This window comes from Artibeus jamaicensis, unplaced genomic scaffold (assembly GCF_021234435.1).
Source record: "Artibeus jamaicensis isolate MK-2021 breed Jamaican fruit bat unplaced genomic scaffold, CSHL_Jam_final scaffold_3307, whole genome shotgun sequence".
Taxonomy (NCBI): domain Eukaryota; kingdom Metazoa; phylum Chordata; class Mammalia; order Chiroptera; family Phyllostomidae; genus Artibeus; species Artibeus jamaicensis.
The window spans coordinates 2,169,718-2,189,108 of NW_026522040.1; the positions used below are offsets into that span (position 1 = coordinate 2,169,718).

At 46.1% G+C, this 19,391-nt stretch overlaps 1 protein-coding gene across 7 annotated transcripts in view; it reads right to left on the bottom strand.

The window, feature by feature from the left end:
- The window catches only part of CALD1 (caldesmon 1), a 189,411-nt gene that overhangs the window by 65,743 nt on the left and 104,277 nt on the right, over positions 1-19,391 (bottom strand). Inside the window, exon 1 of one of the 7 annotated variants that reach the window (XM_037165804.2) lies at positions 8,841-9,047. The exons of the other annotated variants lie outside the window; for them this stretch is intronic. Within the exon in view, the coding sequence (XP_037021699.2) occupies positions 8,841-8,893 (53 nt within the window). The 5' untranslated portion in view covers positions 8,894-9,047. Of the gene's footprint in view, positions 1-8,840; positions 9,048-19,391 lie in introns of those variants that run through there. 7 annotated transcript variants of the gene reach the window in all.

Genomic DNA, 19,391 nt, shown 5'->3' on the forward strand with positions numbered 1-19,391 from the left:
CAGTTTGTGCCAACCATTTCCGTTGTTAATCATCACCCCGGGCCCCCCAACACCCTTTTGAGCATTTACTAAGTGCCAGGCACTCTCCTAAGCATTTTACATACACTTTCCTCTTTTTGGAAATAAACTAAGAAACCCAGGAAAAATCAGTAATTTGCTCAAGGGCATGCAGTTAAGAAAATGGTATGACTAGAATCTGAACCCAAGTTTACGTGGAGTTCAAAGTCACTATTCTGACTTTGAACCCTCCTCACCGGTCAAGATGACTGGAAAGACTGGTGGCATCCGAATCTCTGGCCAACAAATCTTTAGCTCTTACTGTATTTTCCTTCAAAGTGTCTCTAGTTTAGGCTGACTAGGAAAAGTAGTAATTCTTTATTTTGCTCCAAAAGTCCATTTTTAACGTGTTTCATTTGATGGCAGAGTTATCCAAAGGGCGGGAGTACCAGTGATCACTTTTAAGCAGTAAGTCAATGGCACAACTAAAGCCTGAGATGAAGACCTCCTCTGATTTTTTGAAAGTAGATGGATGTTTTAATGACTCCCCGTCAATCACTTCTTGAATTTAGCTGCCTTTCGGCCCATCAGTTGCCTTGTTGGCCTAAGATACCAAGCCATCTGTCTTCTGGGGTCTCTAGGAAGGAGAGTGAAGGAAGGAACCGGTAGAAAATGTAACAGGGATTAAACACCCCAGCGGTTTACACACTTTCACCTGGCTCGTTCCTTCCATGTTCACTAGATGTGCACCACAGGTAGACTACTTGTTCTTTACAGGTGAGGAAACTTAGGAGCAGAGAAATTAGTGGGCCACGCAAAGTTACCCACTGTGTCACGAGTGATGGGTAAACGTGGTGTGAGTCGGGGAATCCTGCTCTGGTTTCTCAGCGGTCACAAACATGCCCATTTTGCACTCTGAGAGGAGGTTCGTCTGGCCGACAGAAGTACTGAGACCCCCTTTCCCACCAGCAGCGCTACTTCACCCCAGAAAGAGCACCTGAGAGTCAGCGGAGGTGAGCCTCAGCTTCCTACTTAAAGCTGCTCCTTCAGCCCCAAAGACTCAGGGTCCCTTAACCTGCCTGGGCCTCGCCTACTCCTTAAGAAGTTGCAAAAACAGTCTTTTTAAAGTAAATTCGTAGGCACGTCATAACAATGTGTTAAACAGCTATGAAAATTATCTACACAAAGGCTACAAATGTCATGGAATCACATTAAAGCTAGGTTTTTAAAAGCTATTTAAAATTCTATGCATTTTACGTATTTTTCTCTGGAAACTATGCAGGGTAGTTATGAGCTGTGGGCCTTTGGTGGGGTATTGCTGGTCTGTGTAAAGAATGTTTTCACTCTTTACAGAGCAAAAGTGGCCACCTGATTTCCTTCTCTTCGGGGTGAATATGGTCCTTATCTTATTATGTTACTACTTTACATTTTCTTTGCTACACACAAGGGGAGTGATTTGGAGCATCGGGTTCTGGAAAAGGTGAGTGTAGACATTGCTTGTAAGGACAGAAGCCATCACGGAAAGGTGAAGAAAGGACAGCGAGAGCTAAGGTAGCAGGCAGGACTAGCCTCAAGGAGACAACGTATCTAGCGGGGGTAAGGCCCCAAGGAAGAATTCCTCAGCATAGAAAAGATCCCACAAAGATACCAGGGCTTGAATGAAACATTCTAATCAATGTCTGCATGGCATGCAGTTTACAATCAAGTTATAAAGAAAAGGTGCTTTTTTTTCCAACAAGTTGATACTTCTTCATAAAAGTATCTCCTTTACTGGTTGCTTTTGCTTACTGTCAGTTGTTTTCAATAAAAAGCGGTCTTAAAAACAGTGGGAATTAGTGTTTATAAATCCAGTGAGCTGGAGTAGATACCATCAGGCAAGGCAGGCTCCTTCAAGCCTGGCTCATGCGTTAAAAGCCCACCGACCACCTACTGGCTTCCTTGATTTTATAACCAGAAAAAGTATTTAAGGGCAGAGGAGTGAGGATGACCTGGCTGAGCTTCTTAAACACGAACCTAGTTACGACATCGCAAACAAATGCCATTCTGAGATTTTTATTCCTGAAGTTGCATCATATTAGAGCCCGTGCAAGACTCTCTGCCCCAGTCTACGAAAACAAGTGGTCTAAGTTGTTTCTCTGATATAAAACTTTAATTGGGGGGAAAAAATAAGGCTCTTGACTAATGACGTGCATTTGCCTTGCACTTAATGTTTTCCCGTGTACGTGAAGGTGTGTCATTTTAACAGATGGCCTTGCCCCCCCCCCCATCCCGTGTGAGTTGCAGCAGGCAGGCATGTCTCTGCGTTTTATAACTGGGTTGGAGGAAGATGGAGGGGCTTCCCATCTTCCCGCTGGATGGAAGATGGAGCTCACAGGGCTGATTACTGAGGGAGCCAGGCCAGCATCCAGGCACTCTGATTCCACCCGGAAGGCTTCTCCTGAAGCCTCCAGGCTGACCCCTGCAGCATGCAGCAGGCAGCCAGTGCACTCATTGGCCAGCAGAGCTTCCTAAACTGCTTGGGAGGCGGGGACCAGCGTAGCAAGATTATGCAGTACTTTCAGGGGTTTTGAAACCTCAGTTTGCTACTCCTGAAATCCATTTAGTAGGTCATAACCACCATGTTTTAATGAAATCAAAGATATAGAAAATATCACAAGGTGGGAAACTAAATCAAAAGGATATCTGTATTCTTATATTATTGTATTGGTTTGGCCAAAAAGTTTTAGTTTTTTCTGTACAATAGCTCTAGTAGTCTTCAACTTCACTTGAAACAATTTTGTTAGATTGTATCGTGGCAGCTGTCACATCAGCTTGCATTAAAAAAAAACTTAACCAAATTGGTGATTTTTTTTGTGTAGCCATTTTAATATTGAAGATGGAAGAAAATATGCAACACTTTTGGCATATCATGCTTCGTTGTTTCAAGAAAGGTAAAAACACAACCGAAACACACAAAAAGACTTGTGCTGTGTATGGAGAAGGTGCTGTGACTGATCAAACCTGTCAAAGTGGTTTGTGAGGTTTTGTGCTGGAGATTTCTTGCTGGTGGATGTTCCACGGTCAGGTAGACCAGTCAAAGTTAACAGCGATCAAATAGAGTCATTGAGAACAATCAGTGTTCTACCAAGTAGGTGAGAGCCAACATACTCAAAATATCCAGACCAATAAAGTTATTGGTGAAAATGAAAAAAAAATTATCTTCTAGTTTATGGGGAAAAAAAAACACTTTTTGGCCAACCCAATAGCATAATTCACGAAAGTCAAGGTGAATAAATTAAAAATGTGTATAAATACACATGTATACATAGTATATACTTAGATACATATTATAGTATATATGATGGAATATTATTCAGCACTATAAAAGAATGAAGTCCTGCTGTTTGCAATGTGCATGAATCTAGAGGCCATTACGCTAAGTGGTAAAAGCCAGGTAGAAAAGAACAAATAGTGTAGCTATTTGTAGAATACAAACATCACTTATCATTCACTTATATGTAGAATACAAACATCTGCCCTGGCTGGTGTAGCTCAGTGGATTGAGCGCAGGCTGCAAACCAAAGGGTCACAGTTTGATTCCCAGTCAGGGCACATGCCTGGGTTGCAGGCCAGGTCCCCAGTGGGGGAGCCATGTGAGAGGCAACCACACATTGATGTTTCTCTCCCTCTCTTTCTCCTTCCCTTCCCCTCTCTCTAAAAATAAAAAGAGATATAAAATATTTTTTAAATACAAACACCAAACTAGAGTGCTTTTTCCAGGCATTGGGAATTTGGATTTGGGGGAAATAGGGAAAGGCTGATGAAGGGCACAAACTTTCAGTGATAAGATGAACAACGGCTGAGAATGTAATGCACAGCGAGAGACTGTGGCTGAAAATACTCTACCGTGTAACTGGAATGTGCTAAGAGATTAGAACCTAACTGTTCTCATCCAAACACAAAGAAAGAAAAATAATAAAGGTAAATACAAGAGGCGATGGATGGGTTCATTAATTCGATGGTGGGATCCCTCTCCCAATGCACAGACAGTATCAAATCATCGCATTGTACACTTTAACGATAAAGCTAAAACATATCAGGGGGCCCTTGTACGTAGCAAGAGTGAGCACCGTTTTGTGAAATATTTGTTTCAAATACATATGTGTAAGGATACGTTACTGAGTCATAAAATAAACCTAAGTTTATTAAATTCAAGACTATTTTCACTGAAGTATAAGTTAAAAGAAACTTGCATTTTCCTTCAGAGGGTCAGAGGCAAAAAGCAAGCAAGAAGAGACTGATGTAGCGAATGCTCGACTGGGTGGCTGTACCAGGTCTGAGAGCATCCACAACCAGAAACAGAGCTAGGGATGCTGGCGGGAGTGGGGGGGAGGGGGAGGACGGGTGAAAGATGCCTGCAGTGGGTGGGAAGTTAAAAGACTAGATAATCATAAAGCCGGAGCCTGTATTTTGTCTTTTTGATGTTTTTGGTGCCTAATCCAGCAGCACTAACTAGCATAGGAGAACCCTTCACAAATATTTGTGGAATGAATGCATAGAAATGAGTGAGGTTTACAGATAGTTTTAAGACTCCTCTTAAAAATTCAATTAGGCTTGGAAATGAATCCAGACAGTCCTGCCTTTATGGAAAGTTTGTTTCCAAGAGTCTAATTTGCAAGTGAGTGTTTGGAACTTCAAACATCACACATGGCAGTTGCGACCTCCGGCCAGCCCTCAACCACCTTTTTGGACCAGAGACACAGCTGAAGCTAGAACTGAGAAGTGAAACTGTGTTTTTTTATGGGGAAAAAACACATTCTCACTGGTCCAGTCAGAAAGGCCAGCAGCTCATTGATTTCCAGATGGCCAAGGAGCCCCTCTCCACCCCCTCTCACCCCCCATTCCTCTTGCTGCATCAGGCCTGCAGCTGCAAAGTCATTTTTGATGGGCTGGGAGGGACATGAGAAGAAGCATGACGTGGGGACTCCTTTCAAGCACAGGCATAGGTCAAAGGGAAGGAGAGAGAAAGAGAAACGAGCAATGCAAATGGCATCAACAAGGAGGGAAAGGCCTGGGTCACCAACTACCAGGCCAGGGTGCCTGTGGCCAGCTGGCCAGGACGACACACGCAGAAAGCCGAGACTACCTCCCTAAGGATCTGGGGTCACCAGGACACGGGCAGTTCAACAATATTATCTGCAGAGTTCCAAATAGATGTGAAGCACAAGTGCCCATTTCACTGTTGTTCTTTCTTATTTTTCATCTATAAATTGCCAGTAATAATTTCACCCTTCACCAGACAGGAGATCCAGGAAAACCAACTGTTTAAAACCAATCAAAGTGAGCAGAACTGGTCAGTTTGGTATGTAAACCAACAGTCCCAAAATATACTTGCCCTTTGCTTCGTTGGAGAGAAGGCCCCTCAATCCTCCTCCCTCAGACTATTGGCTTTTACTTTGAATACCATTCTAACAAGCTGGGTTTACTGACATCCTTGGCTATAGCAGAATAGAGAGTGGGGTCCCCAGAGGTGGGTGCTGTAGCAGCAATTAGAAGAGATAAAAGACATAAATAAGAAGACGGAAGACATCACTTAATAATTGCATCCACTTTTAGATGGGAGTCTTGAGGTACCACTGTTTCACAGCATGATTTAAAAAAACTGTGTTCATAACGACAACCCTCGGCAATTGGGAAGTGTTTCCAAGGTGTAGTAATATCTATTTTAAAGAAAGGAAAGAGAGTTACTATGAAGTTTTGGGGGTTTTGTTACAAAACTCAGCACGCTGGGAAATTGTCATGGTCCACTGCTCAGTAAGATTGGATAATCCAGGTATTCCTAGACTTTTTATGAATCGAACATTTTTATATACATTTCTTCTGTCATTTCTGCTAGATCTTATATAATTAAGCCAATCATTTATTTCCCCGCATGTTTTTATCTTAGTTTCCTCAGAACACAGTAGGATGAACTAAATAATTTCCTATTTTTTTTTTATTCCAAGGTTTTAAAGTTTACACACCCTTCCACAATCATTTCAATGTGGCACAGGGGCAACACCTTTCATTCACAGGATGCGGCAAAGCCTACTTGTTTATAAGAGGAAATTCAGCTGTTCATGGAGTAAAGCATGAGTATTTACAAGAAACCCCAAAATCCTGACTCAACAGGACTTTACTAGGGCTTCGGAAAAGTGAGAAAAGTAGCAGTGAAGATGTTAGGCTACAAGCGGCAGAATCTCTCAGTCATGTAACCAGGAATGAATTAAGCAGCACCTTTTCCACTAAAGAAATGGCTGGTCAGTCACACCTGCCCCTGAGGATAACAGGGCTTGGGGTAGGTCTTGACATTCAGGAATTTTAATGTGCCTCATTAAAAAAAAAAAAGAAAACAAATACACCACTGCCAATCTTGCTGTGTAGGTGATGAAATGGATAATTATCTGATGCAAATGCAAAAGAATTTAAAATTCATTTCACTGAGGACCTGTTTTGGCACTGAACCTGCTACCTCTTCCAAAGCAAAAGCTGTGGAGGCTTCGCGTGTTCGAATGACCCAGATGAAAAATGTGACCTCGAACGAGCTGTTGGGTTCATCCAATAACAGGAAACTTAAAGGAAAGATTTTGAGCTTCAGCACCAGGCTGGAAGCGGAAGATTCAAAGATTCAAAATGGTTTCTGCCCGCAAATGAATGACCATCTATTGGGGGGTAGCAGGCTTGCTCCCCCCTAACTTGAGTACAAGGCTAATCATAAGAGGGCAGACAAGTGTTATGAGAATGAAGAGGAAAGAAGAACTGATGAAGGCGTGTGGAGGAAGGCAGCCTTTGATCAGGGCCTGGAAGGGCAGGAAGGAAGTCACAAGCAGATGAGATAGAGCTTCTTGTCTCCCTCACATTCCCCTGCCACACCCGTCACTCACCCCCACACCTCACTCCCCATCTTTTCTTTCTCCAGGAACCCTACCCACTCCACCAAAACTTCTCTGGACTCCTAAGCCTTCACGGAACAGTTCAGAAAGCTAATCTTTCTTAATGCCTCCATTTAAAGGAAACCAAGGCACATGGGGTGTTCCTCATGTGTGGGGAACTGAGGGAGCCAAGGAGCAGAGGTGGCTTGTCTGCGATGAGCCTGGGGAACAAGGAGTGGTCCGGTTGGGCCAGAGGAGGGGGAGGGCAGAATGGAAAAAAATTTTTAAGGCAGACTGTGGAGAACTTCAAAGGCAGGGGGAGGTGGAGGCAGTAGGGACAGGATCTGAAAGGCTTAGGGAGACCAAGGCTGAGACCAGATGAGAGGGAACTAGGATTGCGCAGTGGCGGCAATAACTGTTACAATTCAGGAAATTCAGGTGAGCGGAGAAGAGTGAGAAAGACACAAAGAAAGTACATTGATAGAACTTTAGAACCACAAGCATGATGGACTGGGGAACAAAGTCAGAACCAGGAAGGGAGAGAGGGACTGAGAGAGAGCGACAGACAGACAGACAGACATGGAGAGAGAGGGGGCTCTTTCCCCAGCATTCCAGGTGTGCTGTGGACCAGCTGTGTAGCCCTGGGCAAGCCCTTTGCCTCCACCCACCCCTTCCCGCCTTGGGCCTCAGTTTTCTCATCGGAAACAGAGGCATTAAACGAGATGTTTCTGAACTGTTTTATGGAGACCTAGGATTCTAAGGACGTTTGTGTGGAGTGGGTGGGGAGAGAAGGGACACCCGGGGAGTGGGGTGGGGGCTTGCCTGGGGAGTGTCGTGGAGATGAGGTCCTCTGCACCCCAAACCACCTATTTAACAGACCATTTCCCGTAGGGAACAAAATTCTCTGTAACCCCCAAACAAACAAAAACCCAGCTAGTTTGATAACCACGGGACGATACAGATAACCTCTCCAACCCTTCGAGCTCACTAACCACACTTCCAGAAACTGGCTGTCCAAGAGATCTACTAATAGAGTGGACGTGGGTCTCGTTTTCAGGACCCTGCTGAGTTCCTCTGTTTATTTGATTTACTGCTGCACAAATGCCGGAGCAACTGCGACAACAATGTCATGCTGACTCAGTGCCAAAACTCTCAAAAACGGGGAAGATTTACTGAAAGGCCACTTGGTGTTCTTCCTCTCACCAGGTACCTTTTTCTAAGACACAGTGAGTTCTCCAAACCTCCTCAGTGCCAGTGTGAAAAGGTGCCCTGGCCGTGGGTACAAAAATCACAGGTTTCACAGCTCACTGCTGCCAGGCTTTGGGTAAGCTGAGTTACTGCCCTGGGTCCCTATCTCTAGAATGGGAGCATCGCTGCAAAAAACATAGGGGCCCCTTCGAGTGTCAACATTCCAGGATTTCATGATCCTAAACCTCGGGGCCTGTTATCTCAGCAATTCCCAGATCAATAGCATGTGCTCACACTCCCTCTGATGCAGTCAGATGGTCAGTATATTAAGGGCTTCGGGCTGTTGACTTTAAGGATTGGGCAATGTGTGCTTCAGCCAAAATCTGAGTCCTGCAAATGGATCATTCTGAGCACAGGGCTCAGGTCTAAATTAACAACAGATCTGGAGACACGCAAGGCTTTGCGGCCCAGGATTTGGAACAGAGAAGCCTTGAGCCTAGGTCTGAACCTTTGCAGAGGTCTACAAACCACCATAAAAACGGAAATGAGGGAAACCAATCAGAACAGCTGCAAAGTTTAGACCAGAAAGTGTCCTAGAGGTCTGAAACTTACATACTTGCCACCTCTCTTTGCTGCTGATTTCTCCTCTGTCCTCCTACTCTGACAATTAAACAAAAAATTTTCTTTTACACAACAGTGAGAGAAAGAGAGATAGACAGACAGACAGACAGAGAATATTAAACCAGAGGCGAAGTGAACACTCACTGGGAGAGTGCGGCCAGGCTGCGTCTTCCCTGAGAACCGGATCCCCTGAGCATGTCTGCAGCTGGAAGGGGTGGAGGTGCTGGAGGTGCTGGGACCCTCGGGAAGGTCAGGGTGGGGGCCGGGTGCCCTGACGTGCCATGTCATCTGTGGCTGAAATGCAGTGTACAGGATGCTCCCGTGTTTTCCCTGTGTTAACACTTTTTGGTCTGTCCCTGTGACGAAAGTCTGGGCTTGTCCTCTGCCAAATCTACTCCTCCCCACCCTTTTTTTTTTCTCTTCCCTTCAGCACAGGATCATCAGAGAGCTGATTGTTATTTTTTACTGTAATCTCTCTAATAGAGGCCCATCACGTTTAGAGGGTAAGGGGCACTGATTGCTTGGAGATTTCCAGAATGTTACTATTGGGCAGTAGGGGCCAGGATCCCCAGTAGCTTTCATGATGAAGACTTTACATGATTAATTATCAATAAATTATCCCAAGTTAGAGACCTGGTCAAAGGGAAAAACACTGAATCCGTGTGGAAAATAGTTGACCAGAGTATCGCTTGCACACACAATTCAGTTCTGAAGAGATCAACGGATATCAGCCCACCGAAAAGTTCATCGGGTGCAGTTCCCAGGCCTTCTTCTGAGCTCTGTTCTCAATTAGCATTGGTGGAGGAGGCTTCCAAAGCAAACAGTTCCCACTGAGAAGTCAAATCTAAGAAACTCCTCTTATCCCTTTTTCCTAGGGAAAGATGCATGCATGATATAAAAATGCAAAGCCAAGGCAAAGAGAAGAGGAGAAACTGCCCCATCAGCAGTCAACTGGACTATACAGAACGTTTGGTGCTCATACCCCTCCATGAAATGAAAGCAAGAGCCAGCCTGGGATGCATGGGACCAGTCTGCACCACAGCATCCTGCTGGTGACCTCATCCGCCAAGCTGGGCAAGGAAGCCTGGTGGCCAACAGCTTGGAAAGGAGTCAAACTTTAGCCCCTAAGGATGGGCTGGTGTTGACTCTATCATGGAGACGTCCCTCATCTGGGCCTGAGTTGTAAATACATTTCTTTATCTCTGACAAGTCAATGAGCAGATGGGTGCTGGGGCCCCGAGCCCCGTAAGGGACTGGCCTTCTATCAAATGAGAAGAACGACTCAGATCTGCACAGTGGAAGGGAGAGGTGATTCTTCTGGGAAAGAGCAGGAGAAGCAATCAACTTCACATGTCAAGGGCCCCTTTCTAGAATGAAAACCGCCTTTGAGATCTACAGGGTCCCGCCGCCGACATGGACACAGGAAGGGGAAGCAGTGAAACAATGTGTTTCACGTTCTAGAGCGGAGCTCCAGCAGCCACTCTCGGGCTCAACTTAAAAAGGCTTAATTTAATTAGGCCAAATGCTCTCTTCACTTCAACAGGCTGGGAAGTTTGGGTTGTTTTCCTACTTAAATATCACGCTGTCATCACAGTCGTCATTTATGGAGTCAATACAGTTTCATGAAATTCAAAGTTAACTATTTCCATGTATCACGAGGCACATACACATTTACATATCTTTTGGATGATGCATGTTGTTATTCAACATATACTGACCACATAAAGGACATGAGACACTCATAAAAACAGCTATGTCTGCCCTCACACAAGAGGCCTTAATGAAACACTCGCTGACACGGCATGACTTCATCACTCCAGAGCTGAGCTAGAAACATGGATCGAGGCATTTGGCTAGTCTCCTTTTGACCAAATTTTGACCATTGAATTTCTTTCCCTTGAAAAAAACTTCAGCGGCTTGCTGTGGCAGGCAGAATAATATTCCTCCCGAAGATATCAAGATGTCCTAATCCCCAGAGTTTGTGAATAGGTTACCTTACCTGGCCAAAGGGACTTTAGATGTCATTAAGTTCAAGGCTTTGAGATGGAAAGATTATCCCGGATAATCCAGATGTGCTCAATCTAATCACAGGGGTCTGTAAGTCAGAGAACCCTCCCCCGCTGAGGTCCAAGGGAGACAGGACTGTAAGAGGATGGTCGGAGAGATACAAGTACTGCAGGTACCCAAGACCAGCAGGAGGGGAAGGGGGCAGGGAGTCCAGGAGCGTGGCAGTATCTAGAAGCCGGAAAGGCAAAGCAATGCATCCTCCCCTGGAGTGTCCAGAAAGGAATGCGGCCCTGCCCACACCTTGATTACGGGCCGGTGGGACCGGTGCTGGGCGTCTAACCTTTAGAACAGTGGGGAGAGAGTCTGTGCTGTTTCAAGTCACCAAGGTTGTGGTTATTTGTTCCAGCAGTGATAGAAAACAAATACATTTGCTTATGGGACTCATTTGGCCTTGGGAATATATTTCACCTTCTAATTTCTCCCTCCTCCCTGCACCCCTGCACTCCGATTCTGAGGTGGCCAATGAGGTTTGGCATATTCAAACTAAGCTCATAAGATCGTGTAAGAAGTATGCCAAAGGCCGGCTGTCTAAAGCTATCCGCTAAGCTATTTTCTTAGTTGTGAGGATGGGGAGAAGAACTCACACACACACCCTCCCTTGGTCGGCCCCCTCATCATGAACAGAATGTGTCTGGGACGTAGCTGTCTGTCTTTAGTTTGAGATAATAAATCTCCTGGGTGTCAAAACTTGTGCTTCCTGCAGGGTACTGACCTGAGGCTAGTGAAGAAAGAAGTGAGTCTCAGACCTGGTCAGACACCAGTGGGGAGCAGAAAGAGCACAAAAGCCAAGGGGGGTTAGATGCATTTGAGAGGCGGGGAGAGAAGTGAGTGAGCAGAAGAGAGCAGGCTGGGGTGAGCATCGGCATCCAAGGATCCCCCTGAGGTCCAGCTGGCTGGGGCTGGGGAAGCAAGGTGAGAGAAATTAGGAAGAACCTGTCAAAAGGGGATTCATGAGCAGCGCTCTGTTCCTGAAGACACCAACATAAAGAATATAAAGGTGCGCCTTTGTTATGCAGTGCAGACTGGTACTCAGAGTCCGCCTCCAGGACTGTCTCTGAGAACTGAATGAATCATCATTGGGGGGGGGGGCACCATGGACAACTGGGCCCATCATCCTACAGCAAAGAGGGTGGGTGTCGCACACAGGACATTTCAGGGCTTTTACTAAAGGAGAAACAAAAGTCTTGGTCACTCTCAAGTTCTTTACCGCACCGGTCATTTCTGGATACTTTGTCTAATTTTGTACCAAAGATGGTCTGAACCAGGAAGGCTTGAGGGAGGTCAGTGAGAGAGAAAGGAATAGCTCCCACCACAGGGTGGTCCTTCATTAATAAAACATGATTGAAAAAATAACTTTACTTCATGGAGGTAGGAGACTGGGCCACATGATCTGTTCCAGACTTTATGGTCTGCAGTGGCTAGACAGCAGCTTCCACCTTGGAGCTATTCCCCGGGGCAAGGAGAGGTATGTGGGAAGCGCCTTTGTGTTCTTAACACACACATACATACACACACATACACACAAAGCTGCTTTCCTCCTACAGAAACTCAACTTCAACCCAAAGACAATCAACCCAAGAGTTCGAGTCATTTAAAGGGCATTTTTTTTTCCAAAAGGCTCTTAAAGAAAAAGTTTCTTATGAAGAAATTCATAGACTTTGTACTCTTGGAATGAGGCAAAAGATCTTGCCCAGACAGCCACTCAGCACGGGGTGAACGGAAATGGAGGTGAAGGAGTTAATCACCTAACAGCAGCAGAACCTCTTTCTTCCTTTCCCTCGGTCCCTTAATAGTCTTCCTTCCACAGCTGATGACTTCACACGTGCCCCTCTCCCAGCCCCCTCCCACCTCATGGCCCCGGACATACTCACTTAAACCACATTGCTCTGTGTCGGCCTGTGATGGTGCTTTCCTAACCGATCCTCCTAAGAAGTCTTCTCATGAAAAACCCCTCCCTTTATCCATCTCCCTTTGCGGAAAGGAGAGACTCCTCCCTTTCCTTTCTCTCCTCTCCTTCCCCATCTTCTTTGCTAATGTCTTCAAGGTTCCTACTGTGTGTTCCTTTAGGAGGACGGGGTGGCCTGGGTGGGGGTGGAGGAATGAATGTATGGAATGCTCTGGAAAGTCACTCCTCATCCTAATCTTCCCATGCAACCTCCTGACCTTCACTAGAGTCCTTAAGGCGTCTGCTGACGAATTCCTGCAAAGACTCCTTGGTCTTTGTCTAGACCTGTAACATGTCTTGGGGTGCTACACCCTCCTATCTCCCCCACAATGGTGGCCACACAGTTTCCTCCCAACATGTTTTCCCCCCAACCCCTCCTCACTGAAAACTATTTGAATATTTACTACAAGGAAGTCACGTAGTTAAGTGCTGTGGAGGATCCACAATAAGAAGGTCAGACCCCAAAGGAGATGAAATACGTATATAAAAATTTTAATACAAGATAGAAAGTGAACCGTACTCTGAAAGCAACAGAGCTATACAGTCCTACACTTCAAGGGTGATGTCCTATGACCAAGGTGCCAGGGTTGAATCACTCTCATGCTCAATTTATTCTGTCATTGAACTTGGCTTCCCATTGCTGAAATAGAACTCCCTTTATCTCTATTAGAGACACAGGTATGAAGTCATCCTTATGTCTTGTCTTCTGAAGGCTAGACGCCAATGCCTATTCTCCATTCCTTTCATATCGATCTGTACTATAACAACTCTTCAGATGAGAAACTGAAATCGGACATAACAAAGACCAGACCGAGGTTGCCTGGGTACCATCCCAGCACCATCTGCCACGGCCCTGCTCACACATACTAACAGTGTTTTTGCGTCAACGAGAGCGTCTCTTCCAGAGATCACCCATTCATTTTTGTGCTCGATCCAGACTTTCTTTTTGTCTCCAGGTTTATTGCTTAGTTTATTTCCAGCATTGACCTGAAAAGCAACTTTTGTTGTTATTTGCCTTTAATATAGACAACTTCATAGTGTTTTCAGAGGCCCATTTTGCAACTCCTTCAGGACACTCTGTGTTGCATTTGTCTTGTCTAAGATCTTGGTCACATAAACGGGAAACTGAGGAACACAAACCCTGATTTCAAAAAGGGGAAAAAAATCTTTCAAACAGCCTCTCCCTGAATTTCAGTACCTGGGATGTCTAATTACCTACTTAAGGCAGCACAGAGTTCAAGGTTCTAGATGGCACCAATACTGCTTTGATATGTTTTTGCCCGTCACCCCCTTATCAGGCTGTGAGCTCCTTGAGGAGGGGGAATGTGCCTTACTCCTCTTTGTGACCTTCCTGTCACCCCATCTAGCACAGTACCTGGTACACAGTAGGCCTTCTGTAGTACATTCTGCATAAAAGAATGAACATACATGGCTTCATGCCAATAATGGCCTTGACCAAGTTAATTTATTATTATTTTTTCTATAACTCACTTGAGATGGAAGGTTAAGCGATGTGAACGCCTGACCTCAAGTTTAGCTGTGCCCATGGCTGGAGCTGAGATATACCTGGGCACACCTTCCTGAGGTGGGGTGGGCCTGGGGAGACCACTGGCAGGGGCTGGGGGAGTGGTCTGCTATTGCGTATGCGTTGGCCTTGTTCCCTGAGCCAGCCCCCTTACCGCATGCCTGTGCCCTGGGGAAATGTGGGCGGCGGAGAGGCTGAGGCTGTCTTCACAAGGTTTTTTCTGAGTCTAGGCCTCGCCTAAATACTCAGGTGATGCCCAGGCAATGGCCAGGTGATGCTCAGGTGATGCTCTGAGTGACACAGCAGAGGAGAGGGGCACTATCCTCCTCCTACACAGAGCGCAGAATGGTTTCAGAATTCTGGAGGCCTGAAAGGAATGCGTGGCCGCCCTGGAATCTTGAAAGGTTGTATCAGGAGGGTGTGAGATGATGTCTTTGACGTAGAGGCTCAGGGTCAGGTGGGCCCCAGGGCAGTGGCCGTGGAGGGTGTTGTGCAAATGACTTCACGACAGAGAAGGGCCAGGGCCTCGTGGGGGCTGGGCCTACCAGCAGGAAGCCATGGCAGGCCACACAGGGTGGCGGAACGTGCCACCGTGTGAGACAGCCTCCAAAGGCAATCAGAGGGGGCTTTTTAAAGAACACTTTTGACGGGGGCTGCAGCGATAATCCTGCAGGAGCAGATGGCATTAGGAATTATATTAATTCTGTGAATCAAACGTGATTCTACTGACAGCCACAGGCAGATGGCAGCTGGAGGTGCATGGGCGACAGCTTTCTGATTGCTGCAACGTTTAAAACTACATTTTACACTGAAACCTTTTAAACCAACTAAAAGGGACAAGGAAACTACAGCAAACAACTATGGGCTCAGCACCCAGATCAAGAAAATAAAACTTGCCAAGTTAACGGTGCCCTGCGTGCTCCCCAGAACAGCCTTTTCTCCCGGGCCCCTGGAGGTAGCCATCCCCGCAGACCTGCCTACTTTGAACACCGTCCCCCCTCCTCTCCACCTTCCATATCCGGTCTCACCCCAGTGGGACCACCGTCAGTACCACCACTGTGTGTGTCTGGTTCTAGAATGAAGCAAGATGGGAGTGTGGGATGGAGACATCCCTTCGGTGTGTCTGGATGTTTCTGTGTTTTTCATGGGGAAACACAGGCCCCCCTGACCGTGATACTGCCGTTCAGTTACACGGAGCGCATTTTGCCCCTTCCGAGGCCAGACCTCGAGATTCAACCAGTATTCCTTGGTTGATTCTTCCCCTTAAGCATATCCTGACCTCTTGTTCTACCCCCACTGGCAACCAAACACACACCTTCAGTCAGTTCAGTGAATTTACCTAAAGGGAATGTTTGTTCAGTGAAAGGTTCATTGGCATCTGCCGCCATCTGCCTGGTATTTCCTGAAGCTTCCTGCCTTTACCCAACAGAGCGATTCTTTCTCCTTTTGCCAAGATCCTTGGCTTCCCTGAATTATAGTGAGTCTATAAGGACCAGAGTCTGGCCCCCACCTCTATGAAGTCTCCCTGAGTTGGATGGTATTTCTTTGTAGTTCATCACCTTAGGAGGACCCACGAGAAGGTTTGAGCCCACTCATGTCAGCATGCATTTCGTAACTAGTTCTGTCGTCAGGAATGAACCAGCCCCTCCAGCTCACACGCAAGGAGGCTCTCCATGTCAATGTATGCTCTTTTGAAACAATTATTTAGGTCTATTGTCTAAGTTCTTTTTAAAATCTGGGGGTTTTAACCAGCTGGACCATTTTCTTTTTCTGGAGAGAAAAGTTTCTACCTTAAAAGGATTGTATCTCCAACTGCCCTCTCTTCTCCGGCAGGAAACACAACGGAAGTCGATTCTGAGTTCTTCAGGTCAAGACGGCGAAGACTACACTCACTTCCTCCCATGACGAATTGAAAATGCCAACTGAATGGTAGAAAACGCAACCTGGGTAACCCTCTGAGGACGAGCCAAACAGAAGTCTTATAACTAAGGATAGAAAGTAAAAGCCACGTCAAGATGGGTAGGAGGGGCGGAGACTGGAAACAGGCAGGCCCTGCACCCACTTGGGGAGGTTCAGATGTTTGGGGGGTTATCTCAGCTGTAAATGTGCCTCCTAAAGAATGAGGGGTCCGGCCCACGCTGGGCGCCCCAGCCTGGACCACCAGTGTAGAGAAGAAGAACTGACATAAAACCGGGCTGAGAAAATCAGCAGGGATTCTGTCCATCCGGGTGAGACAGAAGGTTGCTGGAATCCCAGACCTCCTCTTAAAACCCCAACACACACACTGTTACTCCCAGGCACGCACTCACCTTAGACTCCGGAGGCGGAGAGACAGTGGCTCCAGGGGCGCCTGAGCAGTAGAGGGAGAAGCTGAGCTGTGCGGCTTCGGAGGGAGACCCGGAGGGGTAGCTGCCATTGTGCCTGCGCGGAGCCTTCCTCCCACACGCACGGCCAAACCTGATCTGCATTAGCCTTGCGGAATTCCACCAGCTTCACCCTGAGTACTTACATGCTGCCTGAGACCCCGCCTTACCCAAACTGCGCACGGCCTGAGGTTCTTTCGGCAACATCAAGCCTGGGCCCGCATTGCAGTCTTTCTTTAAAAACACGCGAGGAATTCTGTCAAGCTCTGGGGGTGTTAGACACACACAGGGAGAAACTCGGTTGTGTGGCTCCAGGGCGAGGGCTGCAGGGACACCCTCCACTGTCCCTGGGTTGAGCTCTGCCCCCCCACAACCCCATCTGCACTAGCCTGACGAGCTCCACTAGCTCCGCCCTGAGGACTCCTTGAGACACCACAACGGGTCACAGGCAGGCGGCAGCTGGCACAGATGTGCCCTGAGACTTTTTAAAAAAGATGTTATTTATTTATTTTTAAAGAGAGGGGAAGAGAGGGAGTAGGAGAGGGAGAGAAAAGTGGATGTGCAAGAGAAATAGCCATCAGTTGCTTCTTGTAAGTGCCCCAAATAGGGACCGACCCTGCAACTAAGGTATGTGCGCTGATCAGGAAGAGAACGGGTGACCTTTCACTTTGTGGGACGATGCCCAACCAACTGGTTAGGCCTCCTGAGACTTCTGATCAGTGGCCTCAGGCCCCACACTGGTGCCAAGACTGAATCTGTATGAACCTGGTGAACATCACTCTGGCCACACTGGTGACTCCGAGACCCAGCCTCAGCCAACTTGCATTTTGCCAGAGGCTCTTTCAGCAGCTGAGCCTGATGGGGAGCTGGCAGGTATCAACGTGCCTCCAGCTTTTGCTGACCTACCCCAGGTGCAATACTGGTAGCAGCTGACCTCAGTTCAGAGCATGACCCCTGCACCGTGCATCCACCCAGCCCAGGCAGCTACCAACTTCAGATTGCTTTGCAGCTTCTAACAGGTAGCTACAGGCCAGTCACCGGCAGCACCAGACATTGCCTGCACTGGGGACCCTCCCGAGAGGCCCAAGAACCAGCACACCCACCTGGTGGCTGGCTTCAGACTCCACCCGAGTAGCACCCAATTGGCCCCGTAAGTGATGTAACCAAAAGGGAGGTCCTGGCAGGCACATGACCCCACGGGGGCAAATCACACTGAGGTGTCAGCACGGAAATACAAAAGATTATAGGAAAATAATACCAACAATTATATGCTAACAAATTGAATAATCTAGAAGAAATGGATAAATTCCCAGAAACATGCAATCTTCCAAGACTGAATCAAAATGAAACAGAAACTCTGAACAGACCAATTACTACAAACAAAATTGAATCAATAACAAAAAGCTCCCCCCAAATGAAAGTTCTGAACTGGGATGGCCTCACAGAGGAATTTTACCAAATAGCCAAAGAAGAACTAACACTTCCCCTTCTCAAACTCTTCTGAAAAACTGAAGAGAAGGAAAGATTGCTAGGCATATTTTATGAGGGCCAGTATTATCCTGATTCCAAAAATATACACATTACAAACGAATGTTATAGGCCAAGATCCCTAATGAAAATTATTGCTAAAATCCAGAACAAAACATTAGCAAACCAAATACAGCAATACATTAACAAGATCATACACCATGATCAGGTGGGTTTTGATCCTGGGATGCAAGGTTGGTTCAGCATCCACAAGTTCATGAACATGATACACCATATAAACAAAACGAAGGATAAAAATCATATGATTGTATCAACAGATGCAAAAATAGCATTTGACAAAATCTGGCTCCTCCCACTTAATGATAAAAACTCTCAGCAAAGTGGGAATAGAGCAAACATACCTCAACATAATAAAGACCATATATGGCAAACCCACAACTAACATCACACTCAAAGGGGAAAAGGTAAAAGGGTTTCCCTTAAGATCAGGAGCGAGACGCGTTGTCCACTTTCACCACTTTTATCCATCATACCATCGGAAGTCCCAGCTACAGCAGACAAAGAAAAAAAAAAGGCATCCAAACTGGAAAAAAGTAAAGCTGTCATTATCTGCAGAGGGTGTGATACCCTAGAGACTTCACCAGGAAACTATTAGAATTGATAAATAAATTCAGTACAGGTGCAGGACACAAAATTAATATACCGAAATTGAATATTCAGCATTTTTATACATGATAATTTATCAAAAGAAATTTTTCTAAAGTCCCATGTATAACTGCATCAAAAATAAATTTAACACCCTTGTCAGTGCAGCTCAGTTAGTTGGAGTGTCATCCTATAACTGAAAGGTTGGGTTCGATTCTCGGCCAGAGCACATATCTAGGTTGCGGGTTCAGCCCCCCGTCCGGGAACACGTGATCTGCAGTCTGGGTGTGTATGGGAGGCAACCAATGGATGCTTCTCTCTTGCATCCATGTTTTTCTCTCTTCCTTCCTCTACCTCTGAAGCAATGAGAAAATGTCTTCAGGTGAGGATTTAAAAAAATTCACCAAGGAGGTAAAAGACCTGTACTCAGAAACTTATAAGACATTGAAGAAAGAAACTGAAGAAGATACAAATAAATGGAAGCATCTACAATAACATGTTTACAGATAGAAGGAATTAACATTGATATAAAGTCAATACTACGTAAATCAATCTTTAGATTCAATGCAATCCTTGCCAAAATACCAATGGCACTTTTCACAGAGCTAGAACAAATCATCTCAAAATTTACGTGGAACCCAAAAGACTCCAAATGGCCATAG